We start from the raw sequence: 16,942 nt of genomic DNA on the forward strand, positions 1-16,942 counted from the left end.
GTAAAGGGGTACTCGATAAGTATGTGCCGTATGAAGAGAAATATTTGTATCGTTGAAGGCTAGATATCGATCCGGTGTTGTGGATGACGAAGCAATTTCAGGTTCTTTCCATACGAATCTGCCATCATTTCTTATTGATTTGTAGAATGATGAACCGATCGATTCAGCGGGATGCGGGATAACCACTCTCCACGGAGCTTTTGCCTTTTCAAATATTCTTAAAAACTCCAAAATTGTGATAGATGACAACAACAACAACAATTCCGAAAAAGCTCTTTCGTACCCTAAACAATTCGTAGGAATTACACCCGCAGACATTATTACAAGCGCTCCACTTAGAGGACCCTTTAAAAATGCGACAGAAACCAAGATAACTGTTCCTTTTTCGTTTTATAATGGCTTTGTTTTCTCATAATGAAAGCCAATAACAAAACAAACATATGTATGTATGTACATACGAACATAACAAGCAGCCAACATTTGATGACATAAAAAGAGCAACAAAATGCTAGTGCGTGCGCTTTTCAGCGTTGCCAACGACAATTAAGAATTAATATTTCATGATTGCAAAACTCTGAGAATTGCAATAAACGCCCGTCGGCGAATGAGCGAGCATGTCAATTTTGTAGCGTGTAGTATTGCACAAATGCGCAATGGCGAGTAATTAAATATGCTGTGCTAACAGCTGATTTTCCGCAATTTAATTCAAAGCTGTTGCGACGCTGAGTTAGAAAACATGGGAAAAAGTCAGCAAGTCGTGATTGATACATAACAAACATATATGTACATATGTATATGGATTACTAATTCAATTTAATAACATATGTATGTATGTATGTATAAATAAGTCTTGCAGCTGTTCTTGTGAGTAATAACCTCAGCTTTATTAAGAAGCCAACGCTCACCACTCATTGGCGCTACATATTATGCAAACAAAACAATGAAACACGTTAACTTTGGTTGCACCGAAGATAGAATTCACAAATGAAAAAAGTTTACCATACCAGAACTCGATTATGATATTCTGTTTGTATGGCAGCTGTAAGCTATAGTAATTCGATCAAATTAATTTCTTCGGAGATAGCGCAACCGCCTTCGGTAATAATTAATGCTAATTTTTGTAGTCCGGTATCGGCACTTTTGGTCCGACAAACGAGCAGCTTCTTGGCAGCTTGCAGAGAAAAGGATGTGTGCAAAATTTCAAAGCGGTATCTCAAAAACTACGAGACATAGCTAAATCGACTCAGCTCGTCACGCTGATCATTTCGTTTTTTGTGGGTTCTCCAGCGTTTTCTCCTGGGTGATATAAAAATCGTGGCAAATCTAAAATTAAGGGTGATCCATTTCGAGGTTCCCTACTTTTTTAAAGAAAAAACACAGAAACTTCAAATGTAATGGGGAATGTTTATTATCATTTGAAAGAACATTATTTTTACTTGTTAGATGGTCTATTCTTTGATGTTTTGCTCCAAGGCCTGAATCGAAGCGGCATTGTTCGCATAGAATTTAGACTTTACATATCTCCACAGAAAAAAGCCTAACGATGTGATATTACGCGATCTCGGTGACCAATCGACTGCCCAAAATGTGAAATTATCTGCTCACCGAAGTGTTCTTTCAATAAACCCATTGATTGTTGTGATGTGCGGGCGGTGACGCCGTCTGGTTGAAACCATGCCGAGAGCGAAGCGATGTTCCTTGGGAAGTTCGAGCGGCCTCAATTCCAGCACAAGCTGTATTTTGTCGGCTTTTAATTTAAGATCTCGACATAAAATACGCAAAGTCGTTCAATACGTCAGTCCGAGTTGCTACTTTTCGCTTTTTTCCACTTATAAATATTTTCACTTTCAAACGATTGCATATCACTTCTGGAAACACACAGATATCATCGCAAAGCGGTTCAACAAAAAGAAATCACTAAAGCGATCAAATTAGATGACAGAAAGAAAAAATACTTTCACAGAGTGTCTCAAACATACACATGTGAAGCAACTCAGCACAAATCTACTTGCTCAAAGAAGAAATAAAAATCTTTGCTCTGGCAGTGAGTAAGCGTCCGCATATTAGCCAACTGTTCCAGACACAAAGCTAAAACATGTATGTATTTAAAATGCATGTGTGTGGATAAATCTAGAAATTTAAATCAAAGCTTCAAACAAAAACAACAACAAGCTCAAATAAAAATAATAAATTGGGAAAAATAGGAGCATGGCTTGTTTGTGTTGTTTCTCTTTAACGTGCCTTTGGACACATACACACCCGCTCGAAGCATGCCGCAATGAAGCAAATTTACTGTTATAACACAAACTGAATGATTTTCAATTTGCGGTATCTTTCACTGTTGCTTTGTTATCACAGCTCGACGTCTTTTGTTACTCACTGCTTAGCATGGAATCCGGAGCATATGTATGCTGTACAGTAGGTGTACTATCTATGTAGGTTATAAATCAGGCAAAGAGAAGATTTGGTCACGCACCCAGTGGGACAATTTTCTAACTTCATTTTATTAAAAAAAATATGATTCGCTTTATTAAAAATAAAATGTTTTTGGAAAACATATACGAACAAAGTATTTTATTCTTGCAATTTTTTTTATAAAACTTGGTTTTTAAAGTGGTAAACATTAAGACATTGAAGTGTGTGCACTGATTTTAGTACTACTTACTACTACACTTAAATAAATACATTAAATTTTCAATAAAAAATTGAACATACATAATTCAGAAAATCATTCTTTCAGTGAACCGCTACTTCCGATGTCCTACTGGGTATTCAAATGACATTCTAATCGATTAGCTTTGCACTACCATAGAGCAGTATCAGCTGAGGAATCAAATTGAAATTATAGAATATGTGTATTTGGCAGCAGTCAGCAGCAAGCGATAACGGAGCGATTCAGTATTCGCAAGAAAATTGCAGGTTTTGCGGGAAGAGAATATGCTGGCAGTGAAATATTTAAAAAAATTTTATTTTCTATCAGAATTATTAAACACCTCAAATTTAAGGATGTTTTTAAAAAGTGTCCTGTGAGTTGGTTTTTAATTCAGCAGCGTAGTTTTAAGCATTAAAGTATTTGATTGAAAGTCACAGACTCTAATGAAACATCCGCGAAATCAGTTCAGTTTTTTTTTACATTTTCAAACTTTATGTAAAAGAGATCCTTGCTAAATATACGCTAGAGACTCGTTAATTAATGCATTAAGCGGAAGTATTTTAATAGTAAGAGAAAAAGTTAAACTAATAAGTAAATTCTCTTTCAGTCTCTAAATGTGACACAGAGGTGAAAGAGCGAACAACGTTAAGTGAAAGTGACAAAGGTGAGAAATAGAATAAGTTTATCACCTAAATCCTTAATTAAGTAAATCTGTTTAGCACCAGCGCATATTAAAAGTGAAAATCTCACAAGCACAAAGATGTATTTGTGCGAATTCTGCCTTGAAAAATGAAATGCATTCAAAAGTGCGCATATCAGCCCTGTTGACTTTACTGAGTATTTTTGTTTACACAGCGGAAGTTCATTTAATCAGCAAAAGTATAATCAAGTTGGTTACCAAATCAATATTGGTAGAAAAAATCGCAAAAAATGCGAGAAAATGCATTTCCTCCGCTTGATCGGAAACAATCAATTGTCAAACAAATAAATGGAAGTAAATTACGACAATCACATTCATTTTATGTGCTGAATATCCTGATTGTCACCTTGTTTACCCAATAAAGTTGCTCGTGTGCGTTTGCCATACTACTTTTCACACAGATTGAAAATGCCAGAACGACAGACGCACAGACAAGAAGCTGAAGCAACGGGCAAATGTGCACTCAATGCGTTGGGAGCATCACCAATAACGGTAACATACACTTACCCGTTTGCAAAGCTTAAGTCACAAGCTACCATGTATGTGACTAGCGGAATGGCCCGTTTCAACTAGCAATAACAAAAACAATAAATTAAAAAGTTACTTCACGTCATCCAAGAAGCCGGTAAAAGCTAGCAATTAAATTGTCGCCTGTGCTAGTGTAGCGTTAGACTTTTTTGTTTAACCCAATAGGTGTTTATTAAAGCAAAAGTTGCGTTGGTATACTCGAGCGCACGCATGACACCTCAAGAAAGCCGGAACTCAACTCTCGTTACTCTAAGGAAAAGCTCTTGGTAGAAAGGGTAAAATTTTTCTTTAAATAGAGAGTGTCTGTTCGTTATGAAACATACATATAAACCAGAGCTGTCTAATAAAATCTGAATAGGGCTACGATTATTTGTAGAACTTTTCACCAAAAAGCTGATTACTGTGCCCGTTCATGTACCAAGTATGCTGACAATTGTTCAAAGAGCACTGAATTTTGAATATTGTCGATATAAAATCCTGCGAAATGATATTATAAAGATGATGATTCCAGCTTAAGGGGTCAGTAGGGTAATCTTTTAATACCTTATGATATGTGAAAAAAGTTCTATTGTAGAATAAAAATTTCTATAAAAAAAAATGTCAAAAAACAGACGAGATTACCCTACTGACCTCTCAAACCCACCAATATACATATGTTTTCTTACTCTATCCTCACGAAGGTAAAAACCGAACTAATAAACCAAAGAATGATAATGTCAGTTATATGTATGAATCACCTCAAAATAACTGATTATGTATATGGTTAAGCTCTCGATCGTTTTGTTCAAAGAGAAAATTCTCACAAAGTCGGACGATTGCTTACTCAATTGCTACTTTTTCACGTATGATAACATCCAAAAAAAAAAACTATTAAATAACATTTCGGTTCGACAATGCTCCAGAACTTTTTAGAAACAGTTATAGTCCAGATAGACATAGACATTTCAGAACCTTAACTGTTAATATATGAAAGAGCTGAAATATGAACTTCCTCACATGATCCCAGATATGTAGGTTCATTAGTATATTGGCTGAGCTAGAAACGAGAACATTCATTATGTACAATTATTGGCTGATAACTAAGCCTGACATCGATTTGGAATACTTTTACTTTTTGATTTGTTTTCAGAGTTATAATATAGGACAACAAAATTGGCATTACCCAAAAAACTGACTGACTTGGAATTCAGTCAGGAGGAGTTCTAAAAACCTTAAGTTTTGGTTTTAAAGCTATAATGGTTCTTCAGCTACTTCTACTAGGTTTTTAAATGAAAGGCTATGAAAGAATATTTTTAATAAACTGTAGCTCTGCTCTAAGCATAATATGGTAGTTCCATACGAGAAATTAAGAATATTTGACAACAAAGAAGCGCAAGACGCTTGAGAAATTGGAAAAAAGAGCTCGCCATCATTTCTTAACTAACCGAAATGTTCTTTGTTAAGCATTATAAACAATATTATATTCAATTGCATAGGCTTAAAAGAACTCAATTTTCTATCGATCCTACATAATGTCAAAATATCTTATTCAGCGGCTTGGTCTGTCCTGTCTGGAAGTACTAGTACAAGTATACTTTAGAGATTGGATGAGCTACATTTATTTGTTTTACTATTTTTTTCCTCAGGGATTCATAGTTAAAAGCTTATTGAGACTTCGAGCTTTGGATTTTGCTAAAAAGTTCAAGGAAATTACAAATTTACATAGTTTCTGAGTCATAAAAACAAGGTGTTTTTAGAACCTGTTGCTACTCTCGTTCCCAAAAAAAACTTCCAACTTATAGGTTACTGTTTGGAAATTCCTGACTGACTGTTTGCAACCCGTTGAAGACCCTTCTATAGTAAATATAGTATGTGTCTGTACAATTGAGTATTTGACTCGTCGCATCACTGCTAGCCAATGAATGTGTAAACAAAGCGTAAACGTGTAGGAATTGTAAATATTTGCATACAGTTTTTTGTTTGTGTTGCTTTTGTTTTATTTTATTTTTTGCCCTTTTCAACATTTCAATGAATGAATGAACTCATCGGGGTATTGTTTGGTTTGTAGCTGGCCTCCCAAGCCGGTTGAGTGAAGTCAAGTCGACACAAACAAACCGAACATCATACATACACACGTTCATACATACATATGTATATACGCGCAGGAGGTTTACGCTGATGCCAATTCGCCTTCTCACACATGCACGCTGGCGCCTTTCAGTCACCCAGTCAGCCATTCTTGACACTCAGCGGGAAGCTGTCGCGCCCCATTACACTCACACCACCCATAGTACCGTTATTGGCCGTCGCAAAAAATCTATGCCTCGTGATTACAAACACATGTAGTACATATGTAGGTGCATATGTGTATGTATGTATGCAATGAGCTTTCTTCGGAAAATTTCATTGCCAACCGCGTTGATTGTAGCGTGAATGCTTCCACGCTTTTGGTAGCCGCGTATGTGTGTGTGTGTGTGAGTGCGATGCGTTGCCACTGCTCGTGCTGATTTCAGCTTTAAATATTTATGTATGTATTATTTCAACATTTCATGATTGAACGCCTTCATAATTCATCCACTTAATGCGTCATAAATATGTATGATGTTAGGGAAAACGATTTTTTCATTACTTTCATTTAGGATGTACCTTGATTCTTTTCTTTCTTCTTTACTGGCGTAGAAACCGCTTACGCGGTTATAGCCGAGTTAACAACAGCGCGCCAGTCGTTTCTTCTTTGTTCAATGTGGCGCCAATTGGAGATTCCAAGCGAAGCCACGATCTTCTCCCCCTGAACTTTCCGACGGAGTGGAGGTCTTCCTCTTCCTCTGCTTCCCTCGGTGGGTACCGCGTCGAATACTGCGTCGAGTACTTTCAGAACTGGAGTGTTTTTGTCCATTCGGACCATAAATCTTCCGCAGAACGTTTCTCTCGAAAATTCGTATCGTCCATTTATCAGATGTTGTCATCGTCCATGCCTCCGCATCATATAGCAGGACGGGAATAATGAGAGACTTATATAGTTTTGTTTTTGTTTGTAGAGAGAGGACTTGACTTCTCAATTGCCTACTCAGTCCGAAGTAGCACCTGTTGGCAAGATATATTTTGCGTTAGATTTCGCGACTGACGTTGTTGTTGTGTTAATGCAGTTTCCAAGATAAACGAAATTATCTACAACTTCGAAGTTTTGGTTGTCAACAGTGACGTGGTCCAAAAAAGTTTGCTAACTTCTTCTAAACAGCGGGGCATGTAAAACGAGCATAAGATAACTTCCTGGACATGGCTAGATGAACGCTAATGGCGACGATATTTAGTGAGGTTGTTTTTCGATTTTTTCGAGATGAGCTGTGAAACACAGACAATTCGAGTCCATAACTTTTATTATAACCAGGATTCGAGCTCGCTTTTAAGCTGTGTTAGAGTTCTCTTTTGATCTTATGGATATGATTAATGTTCATACCCTTCGTCCAAAATTGAATATGAAGATGCCTACCGCGACGTGGCTTCGGCAAGAACAGTCGGGACTTTGGAAACAGGATGATGCGGTTGTCCAAATGGGTTATACTTGTATGAATATGTTGCGCAGTCAGCTGAGCTCAGATGTTTCCATTGGAAGCGGAGAAGTTTGGTTGATTAGCCGAATATTAATATTTTTTTAAATATTTTTTTAAATATTTTTTTATATTATACAGTGAAACTTCGATAAGTCGTAACCTCGATAAACGAAAAACCTTGATATTTCATAGTATTTCTTTGGTCCCTAGAAAAATTCGCGAAAAATGCATGTATTTCGGTCCCTTTGATAACTCGTATTTTTCTTGAGACAAAAATTTAAAAATGTCGATCAAAAGCCTCTACAACTCGTATATTTTCTTTCACAAAAAACCGTACGTGACGAAAACATCGACAATGAAAACGATGAAACATTTGAAATTCCCTCAGTTTCCACAAAGGTTGCGAAAGCTTCAATTGAAAATTTGCGTCTTTTTTTCATGGCATCAAATGTTGAAGACACTATTTTTAATGACATTGTAAACATTGATAATGCCATGGATAAAATACGCCAAAATAATGTCCGTCAAAAACATATTACGGATTTCTTTTAAAATGAACACTTTTCTTAATTTTTTTGTACAATTTTTCAAAATATATACATACATATATTGACTGAATAACATATGTACTTTATATTTTAAAATTTAAATATGTACAATCATTTCTTGTTTTTTATGTAAAATTGAAAAAATAAATAAAAAAACTCTATAATTCGTATATTCTGTATGTTGCCTCTATAAGTTGTATAACTTGATAACTTGAAAAACTCCATAACTCGTATTTAAATTGTGGTCCCTTGCAAATACGAGTTATCGAAGTTTCACTGTATTTATATTTTACGATAGAATTTTTTCTCATTTGTCAATGTTCTGTATTATGTCTTCTCTTCTACTTCTTCTACTTCCTTTCCCTTTATTTAAATGCGAACATTTGGAGACTTTGTCATTGGCCTCAATCTAACCAAAATTTTGTAAATGTACAGAAGTATAAAAGAATCCTTATATGGAAACGGATAGGTTCCCCTGGCCAAGAAAAACATTTGAGACCTTAGTAATATGCTACGCGGATTTTGATTTTATTACTCATCATTTGAAGCACCCTGTGGAATAAACTAAGTCAAAAAGTAAATACCCACTAATTGCTCAAATCACTTAGGTCGGTATATTTGTTTGTGTATTTGCGTATAGACGCCTCATAAATTTTGGCGTTTCAAATTAAATTGTTTATTGTTGCTCACGCTGCTGCCAACGGCGCTGGTGTTTTTTATTACTTTACTACTTTAAATGGAATTCATTTGAACTCATTATATAATATGGTTCCCAGAGTTTTAATTATACGTGATAATATGCGTACAGGGCCATGTGTTACGAACTTGCGGAATCTAACGGTGATTCAAGACATTATTATATGATTATTTTATATTACTCCTCATTGACTAATGTGTACATATGTATGTAAGTATTCTGCCTATGAAAATACACAATAACATGGTCGGCTGGAAAATTTTTGTAGAATTCTTCTAAGATTCGCTGTGTAAGTCCCAAACTATTTTACTGCCACAACTTGTTGTCTTTCGAAGATATTAAGTTATTAACAAAGGGTGCAACTGCTTAAATGTGACACTCCAGCTTGACAGCTGTCAATATGCAACCCTGCAGATTCGAAATCCCAAAATGAACGAACCGTTATTTAATATATTCCAACTCTCTTATTTAGGTGCACATTTGATTTCTGATTATGTGTGTTGTTTGTGTATATTTCGAAGCAATACAAACGCACTTGTAGATGAGTTTCACCGTAGTGCTGAAAGTTTAATTGGAATTTAATTACACGAATGCCGGCGAAAATGCGAGAAACCCATTCAGGCAATTTAGGTGTGAGATGCTCGCGACTGCAGCGCAGGCTGGATCAATAGTAATGAGTGAGCAGCGCAAGCAAATAAATAAAATTCAATGCAATGGAAGCAAATAGTAAGCAAACTTGCAAACAAAAACAAATAAGTATCGCGATAGCAGTAGTTTATACGCTCTTCAATTTACCAAATAAATTGTGAGCGCGTTAATTTGACCGCTCGATGAGTGACGAGAGCACGAGACGTAGATTGCGGAAGCTGAAGTGATAAGAGTAATCGAATATTTACCCTGAATGGAATGAATCGCTCAAATTAATTGAATTTTACGTATATTTTTTTCGGAAGAAAAGAGAGCAAGTGCGTAGTAATTGAATGCGGTTACTAGATTTCTCCGGGCAAATTGAGCAAACCGAGTAAGGAGATTGCAGCATTTCAATAAGCTCGCACGTATTTCTATATAACAATAGATTACTTAGGTGTAGTTTAGATAGAAGAGAGCACAATACCAGTATAACTACTATATAATATAGTCAAATTTGTATTCATCGAAGTTTCTGAAACTTGAATAAAGAATGAAAGCTTAGAGATTGCCCGTTCGATTGGTCAAAAAGGTCCTAGCAATCACTTCTCGTGATTGTTAGAACCAGGAATGAAAATATGAGGTGCAATGGAAGAAATTTGGGAATTTAAGATGTATTTTATACATCCACAATATGAAGAGACTGGTATTTGAGCAGTAATAATTTCAGATTTTCATTTTCAATACGAAAAGAGCTTATGAACAGTTCAAAGAAATCACAGTCTATTATCATTTCAGCAAGACAACAACATTTACACTATGAGTGTATTTTAACTTAGCTTAGATGTGGTTTCTCATCGTCACTCTTATACTTGAGACTCGCTCACCTCATTTTAAATGTCGCGGAATATTAACGAGACCACGGCTGATATTATTATCGCAGTTTGTTTTTCAGAACAGAGACATCTAGAAGTGTTTACGCTGTAATTTCCATTTAATATGTGTGGGCAGCATCATGGCTTCCATTAAATATTTATCACTAACAAATTCAATTTACTGGTTGGCATTATTCAATTGTCTAATAAAAGGAAGATTGAGCTGCTCTACGCTGGTCAACGGTGAAACTATTGAAATCGAGTTCAATGATCAACAACAACGTAAGATTACCGTGACGGGGGTGTGTAATAAAAGCTGGACCGGTGAGGAGTACTATGCGTTTCGTGGTATACCGTACGTGAAGCCGCCTGTGAAAGAGCTACGGTTCAAGGTAAGAGTTTAAATAATGCTGGTTTAAAATTTGGAAGCTGGTATGAGACTACATGGGAGGAGGCGGAGCAATTAATGAAGATATCATAGTACCTATTTGCTTGAATTTCTCTGCCTCCGTCTCAGAAGAGCTGAGAGTGAAGACTATAGCGGACTTGTGTAATAATTTGACCTACTCAACCCAACTAATGTGAAGTCGTCACAGTTATATTTAAGTTTGAATACATACATAAATAAGCTAAATTACTCTAGAAAAGTCCATACAAATCAAATAAGAATTCTTTGTAACGCTCGTAACGCACTTAACAGCCCTCATTCACTTCTAGGATCCCCAACCACTTGATGAGTTACCCAGCTACATCGATGCTCGTTACGATGGCCATGATTGTCCGTCCATTTACGCCACAAATGCCTCTGAGGACTGCCTAATACTCAATATTTACACACCAACTGTAAGCTGCACTCGCTAGTTTCTAAACTCAACTAAACTAATTCCTTCTTCCAGAACATTGAAACCGCCAAGTTGCCAGTACTTTTGTTCATACATCCTGGCGGTCTGTATATTGGTTCCTCGCTGAGTACCTTTATCAGTCCCGCTTATCTTCTTGCCAAGCCCATTGTGCTGGTAACATTCAATTATCGTCTGGGCACGCTCGGCTTCCTGCAACTCGGCACACGTGACATACCCGGCAATGCAGGCTTTAAGGATCAAGTGCAGGCAACGCGTTGGGTACAGAAATATATTCAACATTTTGGTGGCAACCCCGAAGACGTCACCCTTATGGGTTATAGCGCTGGTGCCCTGAGTGTTCAGTTACACTTGGCCTCGCCCATGTCGCGAGGACTTTTCCACAAGGCCATTATAATGAGCGGCTCGCTGCCACCGCAGACAGTGTTGCCACAGCACTCACAATTGGAATTGCTGCGCAAACAAGCGCGTGTACTCAACTGTACTGAAGTAGCGGATGAAGCGCAGTTATTAAACTGCCTGCGCAAATTTAACGGTAGTGAAATCGCAGCAACACTGCGTGGCCTTTTCGCGTTCGGCAAGGATAATCCGATTTACATATATTTACCGGTTATTGAATCTGATTTCGGTCAGGAGCGTTTTCTAATTGAAAATCCTTTTGAAAGTCTTAAACGTGCTGAATTTTCCAAGGTGCCTATACTGATCGGTTTTACAAGCGGTGAATTTTGTCAATCGGCTGTGGATATTTTCAAAGATTCGAAACTGGAACGCAGTTTTTATGAAGATTTTCAAAAGCTGGCGCCAGAAATATTTATGTATGCTGGCTATAATGGCAGTTTGAGTGAGATTAACGAATCATTGCGCCAGCACTATTTGCCAAATTTTCTGGAACTGGATCGTAGGAATTTGGCGCATTTGTGCGACTTCTTCTCGGATGCGATCATTCGCTTTGGTGCACAACGTTTAACCGAATTAGCTGCTCCACACATCAAAGTCTTTCCCTACAGCTTTGAGTTCAGAAGCAAGTTTAGCAATCTGGACTATCCTCTTCGGCCAGGTGCGTAGTATCTAAATTTCTGAAGCCGAATTAATCGTCTTTTGAAACAATTGAGAGTACTGGCAAACTAAATTTTCGAGATTTTTTAGTAATTATACGTCATATAGTTGTGTTATGTTGAATTCTGTTTCCTACACGAGTGAGTAATGCTAAATTAATTGTTTTAGGGATCTAAATAAGTCAGAAACTATGAGAGATATAATTCCTTACAGTTGATTCGTTTCAATAAAATTTCTCAGCCGCGAGACCCCTTACAAAATAGTTGAGAAAGGGTTCGATCGTTAAACAATATGACATTAAAGCTAAAATCGACATCCGACAGAGAGAAATTGGTTCGAAATCATTATTTTTTAAGGATCCTTTAGTGTAGAAAAAGATGGGGTTCCACCATTTCTTTTTTTACTTTTCTTCAAAGGGAATTAAAGGTACACAATTGATTAGTATTTTACTGTGATCGTACTGTATACAGTTTTAAGAGACTAACTTTATAAACCAGATTACGGAGGTTACTAAGATTTTTAGGATGTTGAACTCAGAAATTAGCAACTTTGGACATGACTTTATTGTTCAGTTTTTCTGAAAGTGTTAGACAAACCTTAACCAAACAGCCTTAACACATAACTCATTACTTCCTTACAAAATACTCAATTCCTCCGTTTCATTATCGTTTGAAATATCAAGTAACATTTCATTTTTCAATTTTAGCGCGTGTCGAACACATGGATGATTTAATGTATTTATTCGAAATGAACGCCTGCAACTTTAAGCGGAACGATTCCAGCACTGCATCCATGATTCGACAGTATACAAAATTCATATATGAATTTGTAAGAGCTGGGTGAGCTTAAGGTTTATAGTTTGAATGAACTCTCCCAAAATTAAAGCTTTTTTTCAATTTTCAGCTCATCACTCTTTGGCGAGCTCCCCACTTATCCCACAGGGTATACAAAAATAGGCCGTTCACTGGAATTCCAACCGGGCACCAATTTCGCCAAGGAAACCTACGAAAAGTGGAAACGCTTGTTTCATTTAGATGATAACAATTAATGAAATTGTGAAAACTTAACTTGAAACACGCTTCCGTATTAACTTTATTCTATATTATTATGTGCGCCATTTTGATTTTTTTTTATTCTTATTCTGACTCATCCCATTTGAAGCGAGCAACGCGCCCGCATAATTCAATTATGTCGCTGTGGCTCAGTCAACTGTCAATGATGTGAACTCTGACGCCAGAGGAGCAGATTAAACCAATACATATGTATGTAAGTGTTTTCGCATATACCTAACGGCTATTTAAAGCTTGCCGATGGATGTGTGTCTATATGCAAAGTGTCTGCGCGCACTTCATTTAATTTTGAGTTGCTTAATTGAATTGAGCACCGAAGGTGATTAATTAAGCAAAACGATTGGGGATTTCAAGAGCTTTAAGCGTTGAGTTGTGAAATTGGCGTTTGAAATGTATGGGAATAAAATTTGTTTTAAGTTTTAGGAGAACTCAACAAATGCTTAGAATTGCGTGCTTGGCGACTTTAACGCCAGGGTGGGCAAAGAAGGTATCTTTGGCACTACAGTCGGTAAATTCAGCTCCCACGACGAAACATCCCCAAATGGGTTGAGGCTGATTGACTTCGCCGGGGCCCGAAATATGGTTATCTGTAGTACTAGATTCCAGCATAAGAAGATTCGTCGTCGAAAAACTACCAACCAGATCGATCATGTTGTGATAGACGGAAGACACGTCTCCAGTGTTTTAGATGTGCATGCGCTCGGAGGTCCTAACATCGACTCGGACCACTATCTTGTTCCATCCAAAATTCGCACCTGCCTCTGTGCAGCAAAAAACGCACTACAACAAACACAAGAAAGGTTCGGCGTCGAGAAGCTGCAATCACAACAGATAATGAGTTAAGAAACAATATTTCATGAAGAGGTGATAATGCAGACGGGACACAGTGGAAATATGTGTAGCTAAATTTTGTAATTTAGCCAAAAGATATGCTTGGTTAACTTTATATTCGCTAGGTAAAAGTTAAATCTTGGAAACGACGCGTGAAAGGAAGACCGACACACGCATCTCTTCGTCGAACGAAAGTGAACTGCCGCTATGCGGCTATGTCTGAACTTGATATTCCCGCAAAGATAATATGGCTGTCACGTTGAGCGACACCAAAAGCTTCGTCAGGATAGGGAAGTACTTCACCGAGCCGTTCGATACCAAACGAGGTTTCAGTCATAACTTCGAGGTCGTCGGTAATTTCGTGTATCTTGGGATCAGTATCAGCAGCAACAACAATATCAACCTTGAAATCTAACTGGTGCTACTTCGGACTGAATAGACAATTGAAACGTAAAGTCCTCTCTTGACGAACAAAAATCAAACTCAACAAGTCCCTCATTATTCCCTTCCTGCTATATTAACAATGACATCATCTGATGAGTCAGCCTTAGAAGTGTTCGAGCGAAAAGTTTTGCGGCGAGTACCGCAAGAGACAGCGGCTGCGATGACTAGGTCATGTTGTTCGAATGGAAGAGAATACTTCAGCTTTGAGGGTTTTGGAATTAGTACTCGCCGGTGAAAGCAGAGGAAGAGGAAGACCTCCTCTCCGTTGGAGAGATCACGTGGAGAAGGACCTGGTTGCACTTGGTATCTCGTTTTGTTGCCAAATAGCGAAAAGAAGAAACGGCTGGTGCGCTGTTGGGTGCTCGGCTATAACCACGTAAGCGGTGTCTACGCCAGTAAAGAAAAAGAGAGAAAAGTTTAACATCTTAAGATTCTAACAATATGAGGACTTAGAGGTCTATGACAAAAATTTTTTAAATCCATCTAGATTGATTATGCCTCACCTTAATTATACCGTCATAATAACTTTTAATTTCTACCAAGAAATCATAAAAATTTGGAGAAGCTTCTTCTTCATATTGAAGGTAAACTTTAAGTCTTAAGTCGTTACGAGCCGAAAGTTAGCTAATATCAAAATTATATGTTTTTGAGACAAATATGATCGTACTAAATCTATATTTATTAATGCTCTGCTTAATAAAACTCGTTCTTCAAAACGTTCAAAAATAAGTAAAACAAAGTTATGTGAACTATCTAAACGAAGCAATTTAGCGATTTTATTGTCACTTTTAATCTTTAAAATGCCAAAACTAATTTTTGTAATACTTGCAAGCGTTTTCACTTAATATTAGCCCCAAATGCATTTAAAATGCTCTCTCTGAGCGCGCAAAAAGCCCGCAAAAAGAGCAGCTATGCACAAAGCAAGCGAAAGGGGCTGCGAATAAAATATAGATATGTATATGCATAAATACATTAGGGTGTGAAAAAATACTGACACAAAATTAATTCATGAGTTTATAAGTGAAAAAAAAACTATCTCTGTCCACGCGGGATTCTCAGTTCCAATTAAAATGAATGAATCCTGTTGAGTAAGATTGTTTGGAAATTTCATGCACGACAAGAATCCGCGATGCAATAAGTGTTATCTTAAACGATTCGAAAGTTATGGTATTTTAAACAAAAACAGCTTTTGAAAGTGTACTTCACATGACACCACTTGAAATTTCGAAAGAAATGCTGCCTTGCAAGAATAGTTTATGGCTGCAAGTTCATATACTAAATAAGCCCATAAATCCGAAAATAGTTTTGTTTGGGTCATCCTAATACACACATAAAAATATATCTATGTACATGTAAGTAGGCGTGCAGTCCCTTTGCGCATAGCACATTGCATAAATTTATGGCCAGCTTGCAACAGAAGTCAACGCAGCGCAACGCCATGCCATGCCATGCCTTGCCAGTTCCGTTGCCCAAGCCAGTGCCATTGCCAATGCCCTTAGCTGTTGGCAATGGTTGTGGTTATGGCTGTGGTTGTGGTTGTGACAGCGGTTGCTGTGTGTTGATGCAGAGAGAGCCAGCCAAAAGTGGCACAACCTGCTACGCAGCCCCTGCTGCCCGCTGCCGCGTTGCACTTGCTAGCGAGTGAGGTATATCCATTAAATGGCAACAACAAAGAGAAGAAAAATGTGTGATTTAAAGCGCAAAGAGATGAATTCGCAAAATTCGCGCACAACACGTACAAAATGCACGACTTGTGTGCAAGTACCATTCATGTGCGCTGGTGTATAGGTGTGCGGCGGAAATACAGATGTTGCAGTGAGCACACACACACCCCTGCACGTGGCTTGTGTGTAAACATGCCTTTAGTGGCACTCACTTTTGTTGTCGCAACGTCACATTGTGAGCAGCAGGCGAATTATGAGGAACAGCCAAAAAACAACAGCAACAACAAGCGTACTAAATGAAGAAGCAGCCACAAAATAAATACAGCACTTAGTAGAGTACATATGTTTTTACGCACGCACGCATACACATACTAGCGTATGCATGAGTGTGTATGGACTTAATGGCCATAAAGCCATTTGCACCCGGTTGACTAAGCCTTATAGCCGGCCTTCTGGTGCGTCAGCGGGCATACAAGTTCAACAACGAGTTCAAGGTGAACCGCTGTCTGTCTATCTGCCCAACAACGCACACACACACACACTCGCGCCGATTGTGTCTCATGTGTGCACACGTTTTCCCACACTCGTGCATATACACATCAGCCTGTCGCATCTTTCAAGAAATCTTCACTGTCTTTTCAACCGTAGTTTTTACTTTTCCGTTTATTTTGCGCTTTTCTCTCTGCGTTCTTGTCCCTTATTTGCTTCCTTTCTTTTGTGTTGCACATTTTGTACTTGAATGCAGTGTAAACCTTTTTGTTGCAAGTTGTACACTTCTTTTACTCGAGAGACATACACCGATTTTTGTCATTTGATTTGTAAAGATTCAAAGATTCTTGTCGCCTGGGGAATGGCTGCT

At 37.7% G+C, this 16,942-nt stretch overlaps 2 protein-coding genes across 2 annotated transcripts in view; one reads left to right on the plus strand and one right to left on the minus strand.

Annotated features, from left to right (window-relative positions):
• The window catches only part of LOC120775658 (poly(U)-binding-splicing factor half pint), a 249,908-nt gene that overhangs the window by 102,944 nt on the left and 130,022 nt on the right, over nucleotides 1-16,942 (minus strand). The gene's annotated exons all lie outside the window — the stretch shown is intronic.
• On the plus strand, nucleotides 10,241-13,581 carry LOC120775671 (pyrethroid hydrolase Ces2e-like). Its single transcript, XM_040105945.1, has 5 exons — nucleotides 10,241-10,550; nucleotides 10,876-11,001; nucleotides 11,055-12,075; nucleotides 12,781-12,913; nucleotides 12,978-13,581. The coding sequence occupies exons 1-5, from the start codon at nucleotides 10,299-10,301 to the stop codon at nucleotides 13,120-13,122; spliced, it is 1,677 nt and encodes a 558-aa protein (XP_039961879.1). The 5' UTR covers nucleotides 10,241-10,298; the 3' UTR covers nucleotides 13,123-13,581.

Source organism: Bactrocera tryoni, chromosome 1, assembly GCF_016617805.1.
Source record: "Bactrocera tryoni isolate S06 chromosome 1, CSIRO_BtryS06_freeze2, whole genome shotgun sequence".
In the NCBI taxonomy this organism is placed as follows: Eukaryota; Metazoa; Arthropoda; class Insecta; order Diptera; family Tephritidae; genus Bactrocera; species Bactrocera tryoni.